This window comes from Cydia pomonella, chromosome 17 (assembly GCF_033807575.1).
Source record: "Cydia pomonella isolate Wapato2018A chromosome 17, ilCydPomo1, whole genome shotgun sequence".
In the NCBI taxonomy this organism is placed as follows: domain Eukaryota; kingdom Metazoa; phylum Arthropoda; class Insecta; order Lepidoptera; family Tortricidae; genus Cydia; species Cydia pomonella.
The window spans coordinates 11893287-11920967 of record NC_084719.1 but is presented as its reverse complement, the minus strand read 5'-3'; the positions used below and the strand labels follow the sequence as shown (position 1 = coordinate 11920967).

Below are 27681 nucleotides of genomic sequence, written 5' to 3'. Positions count from 1 at the left end.
ACTTTTGTGGCATTGCGTATGTTCTGTCCCTCACGGGCGCACGCGTATGGCTTATCTATAGGATCCAATCATCTATGGTCAATTCGCATTGACCAACCATTCACATTCAGTTCAGTGACAAAATAAGTCAGGTCAGTCGCCGGCCGGCTTCGGGCTTCTTCGGTTTTGTGTGCTTGTAATTTGAAAGAAAATATCATGTTGCGAAATATTAGTAAAGTTGTAACGCAAAAAGCGAAATTTGCCACAGCAGCAGCGCCGGCACCTCAAATCAACCCCGAAATTCTCTACACCGGAGTAAGTTCATATTTACTAATACGGTAATCAGGTAATGGGTATTATTATCATATGTTACGAACTCGCATCACATTCCGCTTTTCGAATAACAAACTAAATGTTTCAAGGTTATTTCGTTTTTGCCAAGCCATAATTCGAAGCTCAGCTTAGGGTACTACACTAAAGTATGTAATGTTTACATTTGGCAAATATTAACTTGTTGTCTTATCTTATCTAAATGTTATTTAATTAGATTTATATTTGCAATAATTGCAATGTTAACATTTCAAATAGTCATTGGTTTGTAGAAACTTGTTGCAGTAATGCTTACTTGTAAATTTGAATACTATGAATTTTTCAAATAGAATTTTTTATAAAATTTATTAAAGAACAGTTAAATAATTATTATCACTTGTGCTAGGGTATGCTCCTACTACCTATTTTGTATTTTTAAAACCATATTAATTGGTTTCTGTGACTTGAATCCTACTACTACTTTAGGTTTTATACTCTTGTGGAAATATTCCTAAAAGTAGGTATACTTTGTTTCTATTAACCTTTGTGATAAAATTATTATAACTTAATAAACATATATTAAACTGGTAACTGTGACACTGGAGTGACAAATTTTACTTTGAATCTGTGTATGACCCTTGTATTCATTTAGAGACTTAATGCCAGTTATCCTTCAAGCTTCACTTACATTAATGCATTTTATAAAAAAATATGTTTTGCACCATACGGTGGGTCATATACACCGTGTTTTTATTAGGGTTCCGTAGCCAAATGGCAAAAAACGGAACCCTTATAGATTCGTCATATCCGTCTGTCTGTCCGATTATTATTAAAATCCGTTAACTTTGGGGCATGAGTAAGTATGTTTAAGGAAACTAAATGGCATGGATAATTAATTTTTTTTGTTTGTTTTTATTTATAAAAAAGTAATTAAATGTTGCAGATAGCGTTGTTGTAACACGGGCATTACATTTAACTCAACCAAACAATTGAAAACTATGACATATCAATGACATTTCAAACATTGATCGTCCGAGATAGTAATTACGTTTAAAAAAAAAAAATGTTGTCTGTAAAGTCGGTTTACGGAAGATAATTTTGCGTGATAATGATAACGTCATAAGAAACATTGATGAAAATTGCATACTTTTATTTATGAATTGAATTATTATCACTGAATTATCATTATTTTGTATAATACAAAGAAGAAGTTACCATGGAGATCTGTCTACAACGTGGCCGTAACGTTACCATAGAGATCTGTCCACAACGTGACACTTTTACGTGCATGCTACCGGTGTTCATCAATTTATAAGACGTTATCACGTCAAAAATAAAAAATGATTTATTCAGTAGCAGAACCTGATTTTTGTAAGTATAAAAATACCTGTGTCAAGAGACACCGCTCCTCCGTTAAGATTTACAACATCGTAATACTATGGTGTGTTTAACATAACTTTAACTACTTATTTACTAGTACTAGATTAGAGAACATTATTCACTAGGAGTAGGCTAGGAGTAGACGTTTAGTAGCAAATGTATTAACTCGTACTAAACACGAATCAGTATGTAAACAGGCCCTAAGGCATGTGTACACGCTCATAGACATAGGGGCCTTATGAGATAAAAATAAATTATTGATTATCTCCAAAATGGAGTTCATTAGAATACCGGTGTCTTTGAGAAAGTCAGGAATGCACCCTTGAAATTAACGAAAATAAAAAAAAACACGGTGTATATCTCAATACTTAACAAAATTGTGTATACTTTTTTTAGGTTTAAGAACTTTATTTCACAAAAGAAGATATATAAAACTTCACTTAAATGAGAATTAAATTAAATTAATTATATATAAGCATACATAACATATTATTGTGTACAATATATTATTACAGTTTCAGAATTCGATTTGAGTGGGTAAGACTATGTAAGTAGCGTAGGTACAATATGCAAACAGTAGGAATGGTATATTTTTTACAATCCTGATACATGTATATAAGTTATGTTATTTCAGCTCTTCATCAACAATGAATGGGTGAAGTCATCAGAGGGGAAGACATTCCAGACGGTAAACCCGGCCAATGGCAAGGTTATTGCGGACATCCAGCAGGCGGGCCAGGCTGATGTGGAGCAGGCAGTTCAGGCTGCCAATGAGGCTTTCAAGTGAGTCCGAGTGATTCTTAGCACTAGAGGGGCTACTGGACAAACAATGGACACATCAAATATTGAACAAAACCCACTCGCTGGGGGCAGAATCACTTGGCTTATCCTAGCATGGCCTGTCATTGCTTATTAAGACCCAGATAACGAAATTGCGGCAGGCTCAAGTTATCAGATACAAAATTATTATATTAAGCATACCCCCTTGACATTTATTATTATATTGTAAATAATTATCTTATCTTATTGTTTGATACACTAGCAGTTGAAAGCTGATGCGTGTATATCACCGCACTTGTTTTATGACCCCCCTTGACATTTATTATTATATTGTTAAATGATTATCTTATCTTATCTTATTGTTTGATACACTAGCATTTGAAAGCTGATGCGTGTATATCACCGCACTTGTTTTATGACCCCCCTTGACATTTATTATTATATTGTTAAAGGATGGCAACCCTGGCTGTCAAAGAATCAGCAGCTGATTTTGCTAGGTCCCTTTTAATTATTCTATATTTAATTATATTTCATGTAATATTAAGCCATTTTGATGTGAATTAAATAGTTTTAGTGTTAATTTTAATGTATACATAATAAGTGAAGTGCTTTAGTGACGTTTACAAGTGTCTTGTAATATCTTAAATTTGTAGCCGTTGTAGGTTATAAATTTAAATTTGTGTTCGTCTCGGTATATTTTCTATGTTTTTATCGCTATTTATTACCAATTTTGTTTGTATTACAGCGTAGTAAATCATTGTACAGAGTCAGAACACAGTGTAGGCATAGTGAAACGTCACTATTTCATGTAAGTACGCTCGTAATATCGCTTAGCTTGAGTAAGCAATTCCCTGGTTTGTTTTGGGTCTATCCTACTATAAAATACATTTATAATGCTAACTCGCAGAGCAGCTGCAGCGGTTCGCCAGCAGGAGGCTGACAAACTCCAAATTACCTTGCTGGAATTAAAAAAATCCAAGGAATTGTGTGCTCAACTGCTTAGTGAAAGAGAGGATAGTGAAAAGGAACTATTATTATCACTTAATAGTATAGAGAAGTTAAAGAAGGAACTATGTTCTTTAGAAAATGTTTACAATGATGTAAATTCAGAGCGGGCCCGGCTCCAGGAGACGGTTGACAAGTTTACTGAGTGTAGTGCAGCATATGAACAGGCCTTGACAGACATCAACTCATTAGAGAGAGCACTGCACGACGCCCACGAGCAAATCTACGAGCTACAGGAGGCCCAAAATATTGCTGCAGCGGCACACACTCAAAACTTATTCGAGGAACTGGTCCGGCCCGACTCACAGTTGGTTGCCGCTCCAATTGAAAACCCTGTTGTTAGTATAGATTTAATCAATGAATCCACCACACCAAGACTAGTAAATTGCAGCGGAAACAAACTCAAAAAATATATTAAATTAAATAGAATGATTAAAAAAAACCAGAGATTATCAAAAATGAATAAATTGTTTTTTAAGAAATTGAGATTTTGTAAAATTAATGTTAATTTAGTGGATAAGTTAGACTTGTATTCTGTTCAATTAGAACATAGTAAACTACAGTATGAAACTGACACACAGATTTTAAAATCAAAAGTTCAGAGTTTGGAGGATTCTATACAATCCCTAGAAACAATAAATGAGAGTTCGAAAAAGGTGATTAATGAATATTCTTTAGCCATGGATGATTTAATATCCCAGATTAAGCACAATTCAGAGCGGTTTGAGTCGCTGACCAATGCCCAGTCATGTGCATGTAAGCAAGCGACTGGACATTTGTTGACCAGTGTACTCGATCCAAGCCTGTGTGACAGTTTACCACAACAGCAAATAAATGATAATAGCTCCTTCCACACTCCACAACAAAGCACACCTAAACCTAATATTATTATGTATTGTGATGAAATTGGGAGCAATATGAGCTCATTTTTAAACTATCACCTAAAGGGACTTAGTACAATCAGCAATTGTCTGCCTCACAGTAGCTTTGAAAATATCTTAAAACAAATTTTAAATGACAGTAATATTAATTCTAAGACAACACTGCTAATTCTTATGGGTAATAGGGGAAATGTGAACAAAAATAATTTACTTAAATACTTTGAACAGTTAAATTCACTTGCAGTGCATGAAATTATTATTTTCACATTCCCCTATTGTGAGCAAATGTCAGAGGCAGAAAATAACATTAGACATAAGTTGAATATATCTCTATATAATCTTTGTACATATAGTAGTAAGTTTATCATAATTGACACTAACAAATTTGTTAGTAAATACCATATGCCTATGGTGTTTTTGACTAAAGGTAAGTGTTACCTTTCAAATTATTACAAGAGACAAATAGCTTTATCGCTATCCTATTTACTTGACATTTCTGCCAAGAATTTGGCAGACAACTCTGCTCCTATTGAGCAGCCCAGTGTGAGCTTGGAATTGGTTCCAGTCATAACCAATGATTTAAACTAGCTGTTAAGACAAAAGATTCTGTCTCTGGCAATTTAGTTTTAAATAAATATAATGAAAAATACTGTAAACATGGAAAGTATATCCACCTGGTGCATCAAAACATTCAATGTATTAGAGGAAAAGATTTACAGATTGAACTTTTTATGAACGATTTTTATGTTGATATTTTATGTATTACTGAACATTGGTTAACAAATAATGAATTAATGCCTCAATTTAATAATCATCAGGTGGGAAGTTCGTTCACCAGAATTAGTTCCATACATGGTGGGTCGTTAATTATATTAAATAATCAGTTAAAATTTAAGGAACGTAAGGATATTGTATCCATGTCTGTTGAACGGACTATAGAACTAAGTGCAGTAGAATTGGAGCAATTTATTGTTGTCTGTGTGTATAGGCCGCCATTAAGTAATTTTGAAATATTTGAAAGTGTAATGGATTCTGTGCTACTTAAAATATCATCTTCTAGTAAGAAATTATTTATATGCGGCGACTTTAATGTAAATATTTTGGAAAATTCAACAATGTCTTGTAGATTGTTGAATCTATTCAAATCTGGTAATCTCAACCACATGTTTATGGAGCCTACTAGAGTGACTGCTACTAGTGCAACCTGTATAGATAATATTTTCACTGATATTGTTCCTATTACTAAAAAAGTTATCAGTAATTTAGAATCAGACCACTTAGGTCAATTAATGGTATTTGAGACATTAAGGAAAAATACTTTGAGAAAACAAATAACTTTTGTACCAGTAACCTCGGACCGCGTAGAAAGAATGAAGCAAAGTCTAGTTCAGGCGCTACCCTTTTTGTCTTCCGATATGGGTCCAAATAGTATGTATAATTCATTCTTTCACACTTTTATGGATCATTATAATGCGATATTTACTTCAAAATCGGTCGTAGTTAGTGGTGCATCAGTTTTTAGTGAGTGGGCTACTGCGGACTTACATCAACGAAGACGTGCACTGTATGCCTTGTATGAGGAACGGCGGTTTAACACGAGTGATGAATTTAAAGAACATGTCAAGCAATATTCGAAAAAGTTTAAAATAGATTGTCATATAGCTAAGCGAAATTATCTAAGTCAAAGAATAAAAAATAGTACCAACATTATTAAAGCAACCTGGAAAGTAATCAATGTGGAGACTGGTCGCTCGAAACACAGAGTGAATGATTTTAAACTAAATATTGATAACAAAATTATAGATTCCAATTTAGAAGTAGCTACAGAATTTGAAATTTTTTTCACTGACGTACCAGTTTTCACAACTAAGGATTTAAATTCATCACCCTCATCTGCTGTTACTCTATTAAAAGATAACGCTCCAGAGTGTTGTGGAGATTTTCATTTTGAACGTGTTTGTACCTCCGATGTAGTAAAGGCGTTTAATTCGGTTAATGTCAAAAAAACGAATGACCTCTGGGGAGTCTCTGTCCATGCTGTCAAATCCTTAGTAGAAATTATAGCGCCTGACTTAGTAATTATATTTAACAACAGTGTTGATTGCGGCGAGTTTCCTGATTTAATGAAACATAGTAAAATAACTCCTTTATTTAAATCGGGTAGCAACTCTGACCCCACTAACTTTAGACCGATATCTGTGCTACCAACGTTCAGTAAGATTTTTGAAAAAATAATTCTTTCTCAATTAGTACGACATTTTAACGTCAATAATTTAATGCATAATAAGCAGTTTGGTTTTACACGGGGTCGCTCGACAACCGATGCTGGTGTCGAGCTAATTAAGCATATCTTCGATGCCTGGGAGGAGTCACGAGATGCTATAGGTATCTTCTGTGATTTGTCTAAGGCCTTCGACTGCGTTTGTCATGAAACATTAATCAGGAAACTACACTATTATGGAGTTAGAGGAGCGGCACTGGATTTACTTAAGTCCTACTTAAATGGTAGAATACAAAGGGTCGATGTGAATGGACAGCGATCACCGGGGTCATTGGTCTCTATGGGTGTACCACAGGGGTCAATATTGGGACCTTTCCTGTTCCTTATCTACATAAATGACTTGCCATTCCTTGTAAAGACCCACCATGATATAGTATTGTTTGCAGACGACACTTCACTTATTTTCAAAGTCAAACGACAGCAACAAGCTTACAATGATGTAAACGATGCTATTTCTAAAGTAGTAAATTGGTTCAATGTTAATAATTTATTGTTAAATGAGAATAAGACTAAATGTATTAAGTTTGTCACTAGTAATGTAAGGCATGTACAAACAAGTGTCATTGTGAAGGATGAGGAATTGGAATTAGTTGATAGTACAGTTTTTCTTGGTATAACTTTAGATTCTAAACTCCAGTGGGGTCCCCATATTGCTACTCTTTCGAATAGACTGAGTTCTGCAGCTTTTGCAGTAAGCAAAATCCGTCAGTTAACTGATGTCAAAACAGCTCGATTAGTATATTTTAGTTACTTCCATAGCATTATGTCATATGGTATTTTACTGTGGGGTGGTGCTTCAGAGATAAATACCATTTTTGTTCTGCAGAAGAGGGCTATTCGAGCAATATATAAAATGAACCATAGAGACTCACTGAGAGATAAATTTAAGGAAATTGACATCATGACAGTGCACTGTCAATACATTTATGAGAATATTCTGTATGTGCATAAAAATATTGCCGATTTTAAGAAAAATTGTGACATTCATAATATTAATACTAGAAATAAACATAAGCTCGCCGTGCCCTTCACTCGGCTCCATAAAATTAAAAAATCATTCATGTGTAATTGTGTGAGATTTTATAATAAACTTCCAAACCATATTACTGAGTTACCAATTAATAAATTTAAGAATCATGTAAAGCGTAAACTTATTTCTAAAGCTTATTATACCACACAAGACTACATGAATGATAAAACAACGTGGGATTAATTGTGATTCGAAATGATTAATTATTTATTATATTTGAATAATGATGATGAAATGGATATTCCAATGCATGTATTTCCTTTGTTGTTTTTATTATATTTGTTTGACATTTAGAATTTATTCTAGAAACAATCTAGACTAGTATTTTTTATACATTTTTTTTTTGTATGACTGTATTTTGTGAAAGTTTTAGTATTCAATTTGATCTATGAATTATATTCATTAGTATTATATATGGAATAATATTTACAACATCAATAAATTGCTCTGATAATTAGATTAAGATAATTATATGTAATACTGTCTTACTATTCATAAGTGCTTGTTGCTAGGCCTACATGAATAAAGTATATTGAATTGAATTGAAATGATTATCTTATCTTATTGTTTGATACACTAGCAGTTGAAAGCTGATGCGTGTATATCACCGCACTTATTTTATGACCCCCTTGACATTTATTATTATATTGTTAAATGATTATCTTATCTTATCTTATTGTTTGATACACTAGCAGTTGAAAGCTGATGCGTGTATATCACCACACTTGTTTTTTTATTCGATTAATATTCATTTTGATAATTGGAAATTTTATTAATTTATATAACTATAACCTACTAATTAATTTTATAATTTTATTTGCCCCATTAATGATAGATAATGATTAGTGTTTCGTTTATATACTGTAATTCGTCGTCGTCGTCAAAGCCTGCAGTATTAGCCGAGGGCCTAGGCCTCCCCCCAATTTTGCTGTGTACTACTACACTAATATTTTTCTGGTAACGTCTATCTAATTGCTATTTAATTAACACATATATAAATCTTAACAGGCTCGGGTCAACATGGCGGAGAATGGACGCCTCCCAGCGCGGGTTGCTGATTAACAAACTCGCTAGTTTGGTGGAGCGCGACGCCACTTACCTCGCTGTAAGTCTATTTATAGCAAGGTACCTGTACCATTACTGAAGCTACCCCTGTTTCTGACCGCTTAGCATAAACCAGTATGGAAGTATGGAAGTCGCGCGCGACAACGCAACTCATGCTAAGGGGTCTTTGCTCTTGGGATTACCGGATTGATTGGCCGTTGCGTAGGTAGCGTACCTAACTCATAGATACAATCATCCATCCAGGAAACTGTTTACTGACAATTCGTAAATGTTATTGCAAATGCTTAAGACACACACATATATTATTATAAATTATGATACGATATTATTTGACGACCGGTTTGGCCTAGTGGGTAGTGACCTTGCCTACGAAGCGTTGAATGGTCCCGGGTTCAAATCCTGGTTAGGGCATTTATTCGAGTGATGAGCATGGATATTTGTTCCTGAGTCATGGGTGTTTTCTATGTATTTAAGTATTTATAAATATTTATATATTATATATATATATCGTTGTCTAAGTACCCTCAACACAAGCCTTATTGAGCTTACTGTGGGACTTAGTCAATTTGTGTAATAATGTCCTATAATATTTATTTATTTATGATGTAATGTTTACCCAGGTATTGGCTGTTGTATTTATAAATGTTGTTATGTATTTTCATGTCACTATATGATCTTACGATTAGTAAATGTAGTATTGACTTGTAAAAGAGCGCTTGAGGCCTACTTGCAGAATAAATTTTTGATTTTTATTTTCGTTCTCCACATTCATTATGACAACAGAGAAGTACATAGGTATGATGTAGGTATATATCAATAATATATTACCTTGTGTGATGATTGATGAATAAACTATTATCTAATATTTTATTTATCTATCAAAGAATGTAAGCCAGTCGAAGATACGCAAGGTTTACCTGTATTGGCTATATTAATGGCATTAAATTATATTTTCCTAGGCAAAACTTGTTGTGAAATGTTGTTATACATGTAGAGGGTTCGTTTTAATAATAACCGGGCAGGGCGATTCTAACACAGAACCCTCCGATCTTCCATATTTCCCTGATAAATGCGATATTGAAAGATATAATTTACTGTTGGTACTCTATACCAAATTACATAATGATTGGGAGATCACAACTATTTCTTCTGTTTTTTTTTATTTTATTGGAGCTCAGCATTAGAAACGCAAAATTAATGAGCAATTGAGAATCACCCAGGCACTGGTCGGACCGGTCTAGCCTACTAGTCAGTACAGGTAGATTGGCAAGACTTCATTTGTAAAACGTATAGACTGCGCGGTTCATTTACATCTTCACATTTCTCAAATGAATGATATATGAAATATGCTTCGGTAGGTATATAAAAGTTAAAAAGTAGGTAATTAGGTATAAAAGGCATAAAATTGACATTATTATTAATTAATAAATAAATAACTTCTGCGCTGTATGATATTGTTCCAGCTAAGTACTCGCGGCGACTCTTGGCGAGTAGACGCCCAAAGTCCAAGCCTTAACTCGAAGGCTTTAAAACGCACGCTCCGAGTACACTCTGATACTTTTTGTGCGCGAGGCATTACAGACGCAGAAAACTGACTCGTATTCCCATCCCGCAGAGTTTGGAAACGCTCGACAACGGCAAACCGTACCAAGCGAGCTACTTTCACGACGTAGCGGCGGTCGTCAAGAGCCTACGATACTACGCCGGCTGGGCCGACAAAAACCACGGGTACACTCTGCCCGCCGATGGAAACTACTTCGCGTACACCCGCCCCGAACCTGTCGGTGAGTGCAAGTTATCAGTTACTTTTGCAAGGTGACCATTAAAAACCTTCGCTATTACTCAACTTGGCCGATAAGAAACACTGGCCCATTCTCACGACGTCACGGCCAACGTGAATGCAACAGTAATTCAGGATGATAACATAGGTTTATCAATTTTCTCGTAAACCAAAATGCGGTCAAACAAGGGTACGGTACAACTACGATTTGTAAGTTTTATTTTATTATGCAGTTTTATGTTTATCTACGCTTATCTTGTGGTTTACTACGATAGAATATTGTGGAACAATTTTATTGAGTATCTATTAATTTGAATGACCTTTTGATACAAAAATACCTTATTATAATGATTAATGTTCAAAGTATGACCTTAAGTTCTATTGTAATCCATAACTGTGATTTCTGCATTGTACAAGTCTCTTGTGTCCTTTTTTCCTCAAAACTAAATGCTTAATCAAATATTTAGAAGTTAAACTTCGATAGGTATGTCGCAGATACCGTACCTACCTACCTATCTTTTTTTGTTTGGCCTGAACACATAATGTAATTATGTAATGTGTGTTTATCCAACTGAAGAGATAAGAAGCATACCTAAAGGTATTTCAAAATGAACTATTGTTGAATAGTTATCTTAGAGGATTGTACGATTTGTACGCCAATGTGAATGACTGCTCCATTCCGTTCCGTGTACAGCAGCGTGTACCTCGGAGACGTGCGCATAACCCAGCGTGTCATGGGTGCCGAGGGTCTACCGCCAATTACCTGTTCTATTGCTCTTACAAATTGGAGGCAGCTAGATAACGATGTTGGCGGTTGGCCCTCTGCATGTTTGTGCGAGGACGTGTAGTCCCGCTTACGTCGGCGGTTAACGTACACGCAACCGCTCTGGCTCCGCCTTTACGCGATATTTGTATCAGCATGAGTTTGCAATAATACTAGATAATAATTTAATATATTAACTGTTTTGCAATCTCGTGCGATAGGTCAGTAAAGGTCTGGCACGCTAATGCGGCATGGAAATTGATAACTTATTTGTCCATTTTCCTGAAACACACTTTCACAAGTAAGAAGTAGGGCGCTAACACGCTACTATATTTTATTTACAAGCAAAAACTTATTAATGATATAATCGCCTTTTTTTTGGTTAATATCGACTCAGGTCCGGAATTATAATTCTGTAGCTTCTGCCTACAAGGTAGTTTTTATTAGGTATAGGGTATTTACTCGTAATTTACTTTGTATTTATTTGCTTTGCATTACACTATCTCGTAAAGTCCAAAGAAAGGAAGTGTTTTTAATTCCAATTTATGTATGCGTGTTTTTTATTTTATATTTTACTTATACTTTTAGGTTATTGTTATGTTATTTTAATAAATGGTATCCGTTGAGCAAGATATACCTAGATTACTATACATGTGGCTAAGTAACGCTAATCGTGTATATGTAACTTATTTATTGGTGATTTTTAAGTTTTTGAATTCCACTTGCAATAGAATTATTTAAGGTGGTTCGATTTTCATACAAAAAACAATCGCTATTAATTAATTAATTACACAATATTATTACATAAATAGTTGCGCATCTATCTACTTTCGAATATTCATTTGCGCTAAATTAATAGAAAAACTTTGTTTCATACAGAAATCATGCAATAATCAACGTTATATTTTTATAAATTTTACTCATGTGTGTGTGACAAATGTCGTGTACAAATACATTGCGGCGTTGCCACTCCATGCCTCGGACGGCCATCGGCGCGACATTGCGATGTTTGACGCGTTTTTAGCTGACTGTCGACACTGACACTCAGTGTGACCAGGCGTACGATAATTGTCGTACATGTACGATAATTTGGGCCCCGGTATGACGTAATGTTCCAAAGAGCATTATCGTACACTAAAGTACTATAATTTCAGCCCTTGGATGATGCCACCTTAAAAGTCTAGTAATTTGAAGCAAAATATGACACTTTCTCTCAGAAATAAGGTAAAATTAGTATCTTTTGGGTGTTCGGCTCCTTGGTGTAAGTTTAAAGTTTAAAATGTCTCAATTTCCTGTATACCGTTTGAGTCTATCCCAAAAATACACAAACATAAACAGATTTTTTGCGCAATTTAGACGAAAATTGTCTTTTTTTTTTATTATTAATTGGAAATTTAAGCTTATTTTGCTAGACATTTTTAGGGGCTGCCTTTTTGATTGGCGTACGATATTTTTTTCAACGGTACAATAATATTGACACTCAAGTACGATAATTCTCTTCCGCTCACCTAGCAACACTGCTGAAACTTGACAGGACCTGGGGGCCTACCGCGAAAACCTAAATTCGCAAATTGCGGGGATCTTTCTCTTTTACTCTCACTAAGACGTAATTAGAGTGACAGAGAAAAATGCCCGAAATTGACGAATTTCGATTTTCCCGGTAGCCGCCCTGGTGCTTGAGGTACTTGATAGAAAACAACGCTGCCGCATGTTCTGAATTGTGATTTTATGTGTTTTTGGATTGAAAATGATAGCAACGTCTAAATCAAGTTACAAAAATCATCGATATTCTGGTCCGCGAAAAACCAGGAAAAGTGTAACTGTAATTGGAGTCTACAAATATGACCAATTCATAGAAAATATGACCTAGAAACTAGTTCACTTTAATAAAACTCAATTTTGCCCGAGATTGTAGGTACTTAGGAGAATACCTAAGGGAGCGAAGTGTATTGATCTTGAATAATTAGTTGGCTAATATATGACTCCAACATGATATGGACATTTACATCATAACTATTATATACCTAGTTTGTTACTAAGTTCTGTTACTCGATTTCTTTCTTTCTTCCTAGCGTTGTCCCAGTATATTGCCACGGCTCAATGGAGCCTGGGGTCCGCTTTGACAACTAATCCCAAGATTTGGCGTAGGCACTAGTTTTTACGAAAGCCACTGACATCTGACCTTCCAACCCAGAGGGTAAAACTAAGCCTTGTTGGGATTAGTCCAGTTTCCTCGCGATGTTTTCCTTCACCGAAAAGCGACTGGTAAATATCAAATGATATCTGTTCTGAAGTTCTGTTACTCGATTTGCAACCTCTTTATTTCCGTTAAAACAAATGCTACCGAAAAAATAAAAAATGACATAATGTGGTGGATTTGTGAGCTATAATTATATACCACACATAACGCTTATCTCGTCGTATCTATAATGAATTGGGGCCTAAAAGAGAATCGTATTCCAATTTTTTGAAACTCTTGTATTACTTTCTATATTAACCAAAAGTTGCCTTAAAAGTCAGCTTTTATACTAAAAACGGCTTTAAATATGTTAAATTAACAAAATATATTTTGACAGATGCTTTCGCGCCCAAAACGCTCTTTGAAAATTGTGTGACGTCACAGTTTATGGTTTGACACATAACTACATACACACGTAGAAGATACGAACTGTCAACTGATATTTGTCATTTGTTGTTAATCGCCTAACTGTCAACAGTGTCAATCCGAGAGTTGTGACGTCATCAGAATCTTCAATGACGTTTCGAGTTTGGTCACGTGACGTGTGCCAAAAGATATTTTAAATTCAATATTTACAAAAATATGGTCATTACAGGTCCCCTAAAAGTAGTTTAACATGTTCTTATAATACAAAAGAATTTATTGGGATACAATTATGCCCTAAGATTTGTAGATGGAAACAACCCTATTGCGTTGCACAAATGTGGGCACCCGCCAAACATGATTTTGGGTGTGTCATACTCAGGGCTAACACAGATTCATTTCTGTGAAAAAGGTGTGAAAACCGGAAACTGGAAACCGTTCTCGAATCAATAGTGAAGCCCTTAAGCCACACCCTATTTCAAAACCAGCCATGGATCTTTGAACAGGACTCAGCTCCTGCACATTTGACTTTATTCCCCACGAAGACTGGCCGTCCTCCAGCCCGGACCTTAACCCCCTGGATTATGCCATATAGCAGGTTATTGAAACGGAAACGGTTACGGAGGTTGGTTACGGAAAGAGAGACCTAAGCCCTCCTACGTGTATACGTTCAACGCAGCTGGCCAACTTTATTGTCACGCGTGCAATAGATATTTAAGAGCAAGTTCGGCCTGGCCAGCCACATTAGGGCTCATGCTAGACAACGTCCATAATGTGTTTATTTGGGGTCGCCGTCATCGAAAACGATGAGGAGGACTATATATATATATTGAGGAGAAAGCCTGTGCTAAACCCCACACAGATCTTAACTCCCTCAAGCGGGCCATAGTTAAGACAGTGACGGAATTAGACATGATAAATGGTATATTTTATGTAAGGTGGAAGTATGACGTATTAAAAAAAAACTACTTACTAGATCTCGTTCAAACCTATTTTCGGTGGAAGTTTGCATCATGTATTTTTTTTAATTTTATCATTCTCGTATTTTAGAAGTTACAGGGGGGGGGGGGGCACACATTTTACCACTTTGGAAGTGTCTCGCGCAAACTATTCAGTTTAGAAAAAAATGATATTAGAAACCACACGTATGGGTTTGATGAAAAAAAAATTTTAAGTGTCAGTTCTAAGTATGGGGAACCCCCAAAATTTATTGTTTTTTTTTCTATTTTTGTGTGAAAATCTTAATGCGGTTCATAGAATACATCCACTTACCAAGTTTGAACAGCATAGTTCTTATAAGTTTCGGAAAAAAGTGGCTGTGACATAATCGGACAGACAGACGGACATGACGAATCTATAAGGGTTCCGTTTTTTGCCATTTGGCTACGGAACCCTAAAAAACGTGCCCCGCTGTACTGCGCCATATGTTTTGCGTACACTGAATCGTCAAACGTCAACTTTTGAGAATTAGAGTTACCGCAAAATGTATGGATCTGTACAGCGCCATCTTGTGTCTCTGTCAAATTCAAAACACGAAATTGTCTTAAATTTTACGCATCTTAATCAATGTATCTTTGGTTATACATATAGATTTAGCATATGTTAACATACAATGAGCGAGGTTGAACCTAATGATAACTAATAACATTATATATAAAACACTGATAAAAACCTCTTATACTAGTCTATCTTTAGTTAGGTACTAGTGAAACTAAAGCATAACTTAAAGTATCTTAACTTCCTTTGGTTTGGGCTATGTCGTCGTAATAGTTATTTGTTTCACATGGGGGCAAAGTTGTTGTTTAACCGCTCGTGCTAATATTGATACCCGAGCAAGCGAAAGATTCCAAAATTAAGTATTGATTTGAATTGTTTCTAGAAGTGGAATCTTGAGCGTTGTGAGGGTTCAAGGCACTAGGGTTAAACAAACTTTGCCTCCGAGTAAAACAAAAAAAAATCACCACACCAACGCGAGGAAAATACTATCTCTTCAATGGCATATGTCGTTTTTGAGTTATTGGAATTTCGGTTTATTTCAATTAATAAAATTTGAAATTTAAATGACATAATCACGCGGGAGTCGACGGCCTATCACTCCAAGGGCTGCGAAATACCAAAAAAACTAACCAAATCAAACCCAAATGAATGTAATAAAAAAAATATCATTCAGAATCACCACTTAAACGTCAATTCTACCAGCTAACATAAGGATACAACTTAAAATTGGCATCTTATTACTTTGCCCCACATGTGGATAAAATACAACTTTCTCATTAGTTTTCGAACAATCAAGAGGGCTTTTAATTATACTTTAAGCAAACTGGTTTCTGTAGTGAAAAATAATTTTGAATAATTTCACGGAACCGAAATAATAAGTCTGTTGTGATTTGTGACCATCAGGAGTATGCGGTCAGATCATCCCGTGGAACTTCCCCCTCCTGATGGCGGCGTGGAAGCTCGGCCCCGCGCTGGCGGCCGGCTGCTCGCTCGTGCTCAAGCCCGCCGAACAAACCCCGCTGACGGCGCTGTATATCGCACAACTCGTCAAGGTACTTTTATTATGATCCCATGCACTTTGATATGCAAACAAGGCTCCGCATAAGCACCTCGCTCGTGCTATAGGTACATCGAATATAGGTAATAATACCAACTAGTTAAGGTACCGGCACAATAATCTCATTTCTGAAGTAAAGCCAGTTGAATAAAACCCGCTGATGGCGCTTTACATGAAACCCCACTGAAGTGACGTTGACGGCGTTAAATAAGTACATCGCTAAACTAGGTAAGGTGCTGTCACTATAATCAGCTAACCTGTGGAATGAACTGTCGCTTGCGGTGTTTCCGGAGCGATACGACCTTCAAACCTTCAAGAAAAGAGCTTACTCCCATCTCAAAGGCCGGCTGCGCACAACCCCTCTGATGTTGCGGGTGTCCATGGCCGACAGTAATCGCTTACCATCAGTTGATTTGTCTGCTCGTATGCCTCCTGTATCATAAAAAAATGGTCAAGTGCGAGTCGGACTCGCGCACCGAGGGTTCCATACAAACCTGTAGGTATATAAGTAAAAGTTCACCCATCACGACAATCGAGTCATATCAATTATTAAAAATATTTTTATTATATGATGTCATAAAAAAATTACGGGTTACGCATTTTTTCCTTTATCAGTGCTATAAGACGTTGCTTCGTACCAAATTTCAAGATTCTGAGTTCACGAGAAGTACCCTGTAGGTTTTGATTCCCTTGCGAGTGTCGAAAATTTGCGGCATAAACGGCTGTATCTTTTGATTGCGTTGGTTTAGAAGTTTAATTTTTTCACAGCTCCAAGGGACAGTAAACCTGAGTATTTGATATAAATTCCAGCTTGATACCTCCACGCGTTCCTAAGAAAAAGGGTCTTGTTTGACAAACAGACAGACGGACGGACGGACAACAAAGTGATCCTCTAAAGGTTCCGGTTTTTCCTTTCGAGGTACGGAACCCCAAAAAGCCACTTTTTCAGCGGTTTTATTTGTTTTTTCAATTCTTCAAGTCGCGTTTTAGTTGAACATTTTGAAAGGATTGATGAATAATAATCGTTTATGCAGGAAGCCGGTTTCCCCGCTGGCGTGGTGAACGTGCTGCCGGGCTTTGGCGACGTCGGTGCTGCTATCGTCGCGCACCCAAAGATCGACAAAGTCGCCTTCACTGGTTAGCTGTTTCGAATACTAAACATAGTCACGTATTGTAGCTTCATGTCATTGAGTTACTATTTAGCAAAATGTGGTAGATAATCGTACACGTATTCTAAATATGAATTCATTGTATGGCATACATACATATGTATGATTTGCAACTGTGTATACTTCTTTAGTTAGCTGTAGTATAGTTGGTTTTACTACATTAACACATTGAGTGCCCGGAACCCGTTCGGCGAGTTCTCTGTTCGTGGTCGCTTTCCCTTACAAAGCGGGTAAACGGTGGGTTTGGCTACGAGTGTAGGACTAATGTTGGCAGTGAATGTTAATTGGCTACTTCTTTCATCAGTATTATACGCAGCTATTCCACGAGTTCGTGCATTTGTCTGGGGTATGCATGTTTTCCGTCTATCTTTCTACGTTATTAATCGATGACGCCTTTGTCTAAGTAGTTCCTTGTTACAAAAAAATAATTTTCTTTACCTAAACCTTTCATAAAATAGGTCACACACTACCCTTCCCATTTAACAATTTTATGTGGCTCTTACCCCCTTATTCGTAAACGTGTACTAATGTTACGATGCCGCTAATCATCGTTTGTCCCTTTCCGACGTATTAGTATGATGGAAAGGGACAAGCGATTATTAGCGGCATCGTAACTTTAGTACACGTTTATGAATAAGGGGGTTAATATTTTGTATACTCACAGGGTCGACGGAGGTGGGCAAGCTGATCCAGCGCGGCGCGGCGGACTCCATGAAGCGCATCACCCTCGAGCTGGGCGGCAAGTCGCCCAACATCATCTTCGCGGACGCCGACGTCAGCGCCGCCGTGGAGCAGGCGCACCACGCGCTGTTCTACAACATGGGCCAGTGCTGCACCGCCGGTGAGTCACTGGTACACGATGGAGCACAAGCTCGAGCTGGGCGGCAAGTCGCCCAACATCATCTTCGCGGACGCCGACGTCAGCGCCGCCGTGGAGCAGGCGCACCACGCGCTGTTCTACAACATGGGCCAGTGCTGCACCGCCGGTGAGTCACTGGTACACGATGGAGCACAAGCTCGAGCTGGGCGGCAAGTCGCCCAACATCATCTTCGCGGACGCCGACGTCAGCGCCGCCGTGGAGCAGGCGCACCACGCGCTGTTCTACAACATGGGCCAGTGCTGCACCGCCGGTGAGTCACTGGTACACGATGGAGCACAAGCTCGAGCTGGGCGGCAAGTCGCCCAACATCATCTTCGCGGACGCCGACGTCAGCGCCGCCGTGGAGCAGGCGCACCACGCGCTGTTCTACAACATGGGCCAGTGCTGCACCGCCGGTGAGTCACTGGTACACGATGGAGCACAAGCTCGAGCTGGGCGGCAAGTCGCCCAACATCATCTTCGCGGACGCCGACGTCAGCGCCGCCGTGGAGCAGGCGCACCACGCGCTGTTCTACAACATGGGCCAGTGCTGCACCGCCGGTGAGTCACTGGTACACGATGGAGCACAAGCTCGAGCTGGGCGGCAAGTCGCCCAACATCATCTTCGCGGACGCCGACGTCAGCGCCGCCGTGGAGCAGGCGCACCACGCGCTGTTCTACAACATGGGCCAGTGCTGCACCGCCGGTGAGTCACTGGTACACGATGGAGCACAAGCTCTAGCTGGGCGGCAAGTCGCCCAACATCATCTTCGCGGACGCCGACGTCAGCGCCGCCGTGGAGCAGGCGCACCACGCGCTGTTCTACAACATGGGCCAGTGCTGCACCGCCGGTGAGTCACTGGTACACGATGGAGCACAAGCTCGAGCTGGGCGGCAAGTCGCCCAACATCATCTTCGCGGACGCCGACGTCAGCGCCGCCGTGGAGCAGGCGCACCACGCGCTGTTCTACAACATGGGCCAGTGCTGCACCGCCGGTGAGTCACTGGTACACGATGGAGCACAAGCTCGAGCTGGGCGGCAAGTCGCCCAACATCATCTTCGCGGACGCCGACGTCAGCGCCGCCGTGGAGCAGGCGCACCACGCGCTGTTCTACAACATGGGCCAGTGCTGCACCGCCGGTGAGTCACTGGTACACGATGGAGCACAAGCTCGAGCTGGGCGGCAAGTCGCCCAACATCATCTTCGCGGACGCCGACGTCAGCGCCGCCGTGGAGCAGTCGCACCACGCGCTGTTCTACAACATGGGCCAGTGCTGCACCGCCGGTGAGTCACTGGTACACGATGGAGCACAAGCTCGAGCTGGGCGGCAAGTCGCCCAACATCATCTTCGCGGACGCCGACGTCAGCGCCGCCGTGGAGCAGGCGCACCACGCGCTGTTCTACAACATGGGCCAGTGCTGCACCGCCGGTGAGTCACTGGTACACGATGTAGCACAAGCTCGAGCTGGGCGGCAAGTCGCCCAACATCATCTTCGCGAACGCCGACGTCAGCGCCGCCGTGGAGCATGTAACGTTATACGTTACATGAAAGTACTATTATTTAAATAAACTACATAAATAAATGAAAATACCACTTAAAACTAATTTTACAAACTAATGTTTTCAATTTTAAACATAAAATTGCAACAAGTATTCGTCGGCGCCGTTTTAGCGCTCTTCGAAAGATTTCGTAAGCAACATTTTAGCGCTCACGGTAACGAGTTCTTTTGTTTGTCGAATATACTTATCGGGAGTTGCATTAGCGGATCGCTCCCACGATTCCCGAACTGCACTCGAGATAGAACACACGTCACACGGATCATCGGTCTCTGATACGTACCTATTTTGGAAAATGTAACCGATTTGATATAATTAATATTCGTGTTGTCATCTCTTAACGTTCCTCAAAGTGTTTAGCGTCGTAAATACGTTAAATGTTATAACGTGTGTGTGAATAAACCCCAAATTGGGGTCCAACGTTCGGGCTGCTATTTTGGGTGGAGGATCCACCGCAGCCACACATACCACCAACGCTACTCTCGCCAGTAGAAGGGCCAGCACTACATCAAGCCCCGGGCAGCCAAGTACAGTCGTCCACAATTGCGGCGCCCGCGTACACCACCGACGGCACAACCCAGGCGAGAGTACCTAACCGCAAAATGGATAGGATCTTTGTGTGAATTTAACCACGTTAGAGGGCGCCAGTGTCACGGTTACTGTCTAGTTTATTAACTAAAAGAGAAAAATGAATAAACTAGATTCGTGCAAAATAAACAACATTTAATTTAAAATAAAATAAAAAAAACACTGATCCGAAATATGCGGGCCACTTAACAAAAAATATGGGTCGCAGGTTTTTTTAATAAATTCACACAAAGATCCTATCCATTTTGCGGTTAGGTACTCTCGCCTGGGTTGTGCCGTCGGTGGTGTACGCGGGCGCCGCAATTGTGGACGACTGTACTTGGCTGCCCGGGGCTTGATGTAGTGCTGGCCCTTCTACTGGCGAGAGTAGCGTTGGTGGTATGTGTGGCTGCGGTGGATCCTCCACCCAAAATAGCAGCCCGAACGTTGGACCCCAATTTGGGGTTTATTCACACACACGTTATAACATTTAACGTATTTACGACGCTAAACACTTTGAGGAACGTTAAGAGATGACAACACGAATATTAATTATATCAAATCGGTTACATTTTCCAAAATAGGTACGTATCAGAGACCGATGATCGCACCACGCGCTGTTCTACAACATGGGCCAGTGCTGCACCGCCGGTGAGTCACTGGTACACGATGGAGCACAAGCTCGAGCTGGGCGGCAAGTCGCCCAACATCATCTTCGCGGACGCCGACGTCAGCGCCGCCGTGGAGCAGGCGCACCACGCGCTGTTCTACAACATGGGCCAGTGCTGCACCGCCGGTGAGTCACTGGTACACGATGGAGCACAAGCTCGAGCTGGGCGGCAAGTCGCCCAACATCATCTTCGCGGACGCCGACGTCAGCGCCGCCGTGGAGCAGGCGCACCACGCGCTGTTCTACAACATGGGCCAGTGCTGCACCGCCGGTGAGTCACTGGTACACGATGGAGCACAAGCTCGAGCTGGGCGGCAAGTCGCCCAACATCATCTTCGCGGACGCCGACGTCAGCGCCGCCGTGGAGCAGGCGCACCACGCGCTGTTCTACAACATGGGCCAGTGCTGCACCGCCGGTGAGTCACTGGTACACGATGGAGCACAAGCTCGAGCTGGGCGGCAAGTCGCCCAACATCATCTTCGCGGACGCCGACGTCAGCGCCGCCGTGGAGCAGGCGCACCACGCGCTGTTCTACAACATGGGCCAGTGCTGCACCGCCGGTGAGTCACTGGTACACGATGGAGCACAAGCTCGAGCTGGGCGGCAAGTCGCCCAACATCATCTTCGCGGACGCCGACGTCAGCGCCGCCGTGGAGCAGGCGCACCACGCGCTGTTCTACAACATGGGCCAGTGCTGCACCGCCGGTGAGTCACTGGTACACGATGGAGCACAAGCTCGAGCTGGGCGGCAAGTCGCCCAACATCATCTTCGCGGACGCCGACGTCAGCGCCGCCGTGGAGCAGGCGCACCACGCGCTGTTCTACAACATGGGCCAGTGCTGCACCGCCGGTGAGTCACTGGTACACGATGGAGCACAAGCTCGAGCTGGGCGGCAAGTCGCCCAACATCATCTTCGCGGACGCCGACGTCAGCGCCGCCGTGGAGCAGGCGCACCACGCGCTGTTCTACAACATGGGCCAGTGCTGCACCGCCGGTGAGTCACTGGTACACGATGGAGCACAAGCTCGAGCTGGGCGGCAAGTCGCCCAACATCATCTTCGCGGACGCCGACGTCAGCGCCGCCGTGGAGCAGGCGCACCACGCGCTGTTCTACAACATGGGCCAGTGCTGCACCGCCGGTGAGTCACTGGTACACGATGGAGCACAAGCTCGAGCTGGGCGGCAAGTCGCCCAACATCATCTTCGCGGACGCCGACGTCAGCGCCGCCGTGGAGCAGGCGCACCACGCGCTGTTCTACAACATGGGCCAGTGCTGCACCGCCGGTGAGTCACTGGTACACGATGGAGCACAAGCTCGAGCTGGGCGGCAAGTCGCCCAACATCATCTTCGCGGACGCCGACGTCAGCGCCGCCGTGGAGCAGGCGCACCACGCGCTGTTCTACAACATGGGCCAGTGCTGCACCGCCGGTGACGATTTTAACAGCGATTTTAGCTGAGACGTCTATTGACTGCTCGACGTTAGCTCTCCTCCGAGGATACTGAAGACTATCTGTTTTTAGGTCGTCTCCGTTAACGATGAGCTTCTGATGTTCTTTGAGAGAGACCTACATGTTGGGAAAACCTAATCTGTTGTCCTACTTTTTCATAAAATAGTATATCCATCTGGATATGTTGATAAATTGTTTTCAAATGATCGAGCTGGTGGAATAGAAATTATAAAGCCTCAACACCTTGTGTCGAATGCCTCATACTTCCCACCTATGTTTTTCATCCAGAATCTATTTTCAAAGTCAAAGGCGTTTCACGCCGTTCCTATTCCTATATTTTTAAGAAGCATACTTAAACTATCCTCAGGTTCCCGCACGTTCGTGGAAGACAAGATCTACGACCAATTCGTGGAGCAGGCGGCGAAGCGCGCCGCCAGGCGCAAGGTCGGCGACCCCTTCCACCACGAGACCGACCACGGACCGCAGGTACTCACTTATATGATTGACAGTGAACTCTAATGTCCAAGTAATAAGGGTGGCTGGTAACTAGACAAGATCTACGGCCAGTTCGTGGAGCTGGCGGAGAAACGCGCCGGGAGCAAAGGGATTTGAGTGACATTTTTGCCGCGAGGCCGCAAGTTTTCCATATAAAAAATGGCGGCTGCCGTACGCACGGTTGTTGGAAAGCGTCCATTTAAAGGCATTTATCGCACGTGGGGTCATCTTTTCTAAATAGGTTCCACTTGTTTCTCAATGTTACCTGCTTACATTAAACTAAGCGCGTTATTATACCAGTATTTTTGTTGTAAGATCGACGGTGAGCAGCAGAACAAGATCCTGAGCCTGATCGAGAAGGGCAAGCAGCAGGGAGCCAAGCTGGAGACCGGCGGCGCCCGCGCCGGCCACGTGGGCTACTTCGTGCAGCCCACCGTCTTCAGCGGCGTGCAGGACCACATGGACATCGCTAGGACTGAGGTATATCCCCGATCAAAGCAATAGTGTGACCACCTGACCACAAGAAAAGTAAAAACTACAGAATCACATTACGTTTTGGTTACGGGAATAGCGAAGTCATTCGACAATATGTCGATGTGACAATAAGCACAAAATAAAAAATAAACAGAAGGTCCGTTCTCGCCGTTCTTGAAAATACATACCTAAACTTGCCCGACTCACTAGGGTTGCTTCTGTATTAATTTCGAATTTTAAAAAGGAGTAGGTTATATAAGTTTACAGACATACATACATCGATTCGTTTATACATACATCTTATCATGTTTACATTCCTTAGAGACTGCATTTTGATGTACATGACAGTAGGTACCTGCGTAGCGGCGGGGACGTCCAGTGAGCAACAGCCCGCCTAAGCTCTGCCCGAGAGTGCCCGAGAACGCCTGTAAATGTAACGTCTGTGTGCGTGTGCGGCGAAAATGGCACTTTGTACTGAGCGGACTCTCTGCTCCGGCGCGCGGCGCCGCTATTTACTTTGTGCAATAAGTCAATATGGGAAATTGTGTACGTAAGACACAGTTTTAGGTTGATGCTCTCTTTCGGACCATTTTATTTAGTCTCCTACACCTATTTTGGTCCGTAATACGGCTTAGTTTAAATTTGCAAAAAAACGACTATCTGGGTTATAACCCAGCACTATACATAGTGCTATTAATTTCAATCCGGTATTGCAAACCGCCCATCAGCGAGTGTACCAATGTATTTTCTCGGATCAGGGTCATGTGCTCTTTAATTCATACTACATCATATGGTACGACGTACAGTCAAACTCTAATACAAGAAACCGAATTAGAGTTTGACTATGGTTAATCATCCAAGAGCAATGAAAATGGTTTCATCAATTCGGAACGGAATCAAAAATGGCCACTAGTTGACGTTAACATGTGTTTGTAGATCTTCGGGCCCGTCCAGCAAGTGCTGCGCTTCTCGGACGTGGACGAAGTCATAGAACGCGCCAACAACACGGAGTACGGGCTCGCCGCCGCCGTCTACACCAAGGACCTCGACCGCGCTAATTATGTTATACAGGTATGATATGATTTTTTATTTCACAATTTACCCATAATACAGTCTGGCAAGCCATTTCCGTCAGTAAAAAAAAGGCGACAAACTTTAAAAAAAATAGGGTTCTCGGAGGGCCCTATTTTCTAATTTCTAATATATATAATATTATATTTTCTATTTTCAATTTCTTGCCTTTTTCAACTGACAATATGAGTTTGTCCACTCGGCTAGCTGTCGCCATGCTGTTGTCTCATATGAATTACAGTCCTTTACTAACATTTTGTATCTTAAGATTGTAGCGTTAGGTGTCTAGGGCAGAGGCGAGCAATAAGGCTTTGGCTACAAACTGTACAGCAGTGGTTTATTGGGCTTAAATCACGTGGGTCGTTGTCCTACTGTGGTGGTGGCACTTGGATCGGTGTGTAGCTGGGCGTTACTGTCCTGGCGTAGTGGCAACCTGGCGTTAGCGCCGGGCAGCGAGAGAAGGGCAGGCGTGGACGTTGAATTAGCCCGCAGGGTAGACCCCAAAGCGGGAAAAACAGATGCACTTGAGTATATTCGAAAACTTAGGGGCACAGCACTTGTTCCCTATACGAGTATTATATTCAACATCGCAAAACAAGGCGCGGCCGTTAACGCTCGCACGAGCGACGTGCGTCCAGCGCTGCAGTCAGATGTACAATGCTGGCTGCGGCGGACCGTTACAGCATGGCGCCGGCGATCGCGTAAACAAGTATCCTGGGAATGGGAAAGTCGATAATATCGACATCGATACTTATCAGTTGCTGAGACTAATATTTATTTATCATGTTGACGAGAAAAATACCCTTAGGTCGCATGGTCCGACTGACTAGTCCGATCAATCGGAATACGAATATATTTTTTTCCCGCTGGCTCGATTGATCGGAATATAAGGACTTCTCTAATTCTCGTAGTCCTACTATCGGAGTAACGGGATTTTAAAAGTTCGTCTAGTTCGATCGATCGAACCACGAGACCTTGAAAAATCCTCTTAATCCGATCACACAACTTTTATTTTTCCTGTTAGTCCGACCGATATTTTTTGGTTAATTTTGTACTCTACCAACATCTGGTTTTTAACACTTTTCTGGTAACAAAAGTGTTTTCTTACTTTCGACGTGATCCTGGGTAGGAATGGAGTCGATTGGCATCAAAAACAACAACAAAATGACCTTTTTCTCGCACCCTGTATGTTTTACCGGAAATCTGTTACCGCCAATTTTCATCAATTTGAAATCGAGGGATGGTCTCTTAAGGCCATTTTTACCTAGCAGCACGGGATCTGGTAGCTACCCTTACTGACCCAAAATCTAATTCCACCCTGTAGGTATATTCCTAACCCAAATTTTATTTTAATTTAAAATCTTACATATTTATCAGAGAAAATATAGAAAACTTACCAATTGCCAGTGTCTAGTAGTGAGTTAAGATGAGATAACGTTTACGTGTCATTAGCCGGACTTAGCAATAATATCAAGTCTACAGTTATGTCCGATCAATCGATCCAACAGGAAGAAAACACGACCTCGTGGTTCGGTCGATCGAACTAGACGAACTTTTAAAATCCCGTTACTCCGATAGTAGGACTACGAGAATTAGAGAAGTCCTTATACTCCGATCAATCGAGCCAGCGGGAAAAAAATATATTCGTATTCCGATTGATCGGACTAGCCAGTCGGACCATGCGACCTAAGGGGAAAATCCCAATTAGGAAATAAATTAATACTACAAGATAGAAGAAGTAACTTCAGATTCTTAATGTACACGAAAAAACATTACCAAACACAAAACAACACAAACAACAACAAGGTGTAACAAAAGATATATTGAAAATAGTTGCGTTTTGGTAATTCATTTTAAGACTACACTGTAATTTTTTTCTTTAATTTAAGTTTGATCTTTAATTCCTAGTACTAAATATGTTTATTTTGACACGTAAATGGTCGACAAATCTAGAAACATGTAGTATTTACTGATAATTGCCCCGGCCTCACCAATCGGTCTTTACCCTTTTTCCCCTCATTGAGACGTATAATTCACAACGACGACTCGTAATGTAATGTTATTAAAGGTTAGATTTAATAAATCGGTTATCGCGGATGACACTAACTATAAGCCTTTAAAAACAAATACGTTGTTTGCAGAGCCTCCGCGCCGGCACGGTGTGGGTGAACGACTACAACGTGTTCTGCAACCAGGTGCCGTTCGGCGGCTTCAAGCAGTCCGGCCTGGGCCGCGAGAACGGGCCCTACGGCGTCCGCAACTACGTCGAGAACAAGTCCGTGCTCGTCAAGCTCACCGCCAAGAACTCGTAGGCTTCCCGATAAACACGAGTGCCGATGAACGTAAACAACGAGGCTACAGTTTGCGCATGAAGGCTGAGGAATCGTAGAATGCTTGTCCGTCTTGCCTGGTGCATCCGCAGCCCGAGAATTCTGATTTCGTGCGCGAATTGTAGTATTAAATTTAGATTTATTATTGGTGTGTATAAAATAACAGTGATCTGTTTGCCAAATAGCACAAACTTTGAAACACCATTTTGGGTAGACCACGTTATTGACCGTTCATATTATGCCGTTTGTATATGTTTTCTTTGGCACATTGTAATTCTACTTCTCTCTACATACAAAATGTGATAAAATCCCTGTCTTCCGTATCTTAGTTATTATGAGGCTGAATCAATGCATTTGCGTAAAAGGTGTCATTTCCGTTGTCGTGTACATACGTATTATACAGTTAACAATTTTCGCTGTGGCAATCAGTGTAATTAAGCATGCATGGGGTCTTTCGAGTTTCGACCTCATACCGCAGTGAATTTGTTAAGTTGTAACTTCCTTGCAATATATTAAGTATATGATAATATGATATACGTATGTATTCAACTATTTTAATAAAGAAAAACTTAAAGAAGACTCTTTTTGATTACCGACTAACCCAAGGAAGGCAACGTTTTTCATTT

The 27681-nt window shown here is 41.0% G+C and overlaps 1 protein-coding gene across 1 annotated transcript; it reads left to right on the top strand.

The window, feature by feature from the left end:
• Positions 1 to 97: 97 nt before the first annotated feature.
• Positions 98 to 27632, top strand: LOC133527190 (aldehyde dehydrogenase, mitochondrial). Its single transcript, XM_061864087.1, has 11 exons — positions 98 to 294; positions 2303 to 2451; positions 8654 to 8750; positions 10326 to 10494; positions 16256 to 16404; positions 17444 to 17546; positions 18243 to 18419; positions 23053 to 23171; positions 23496 to 23660; positions 24591 to 24725; positions 26867 to 27632. The coding sequence occupies exons 1-11, from the start codon at positions 196 to 198 to the stop codon at positions 27035 to 27037; spliced, it is 1533 nt and encodes a 510-aa protein (XP_061720071.1). The 5' UTR covers positions 98 to 195; the 3' UTR covers positions 27038 to 27632.
• The last annotated feature ends 49 nt before the right edge of the window (positions 27633 to 27681 follow it).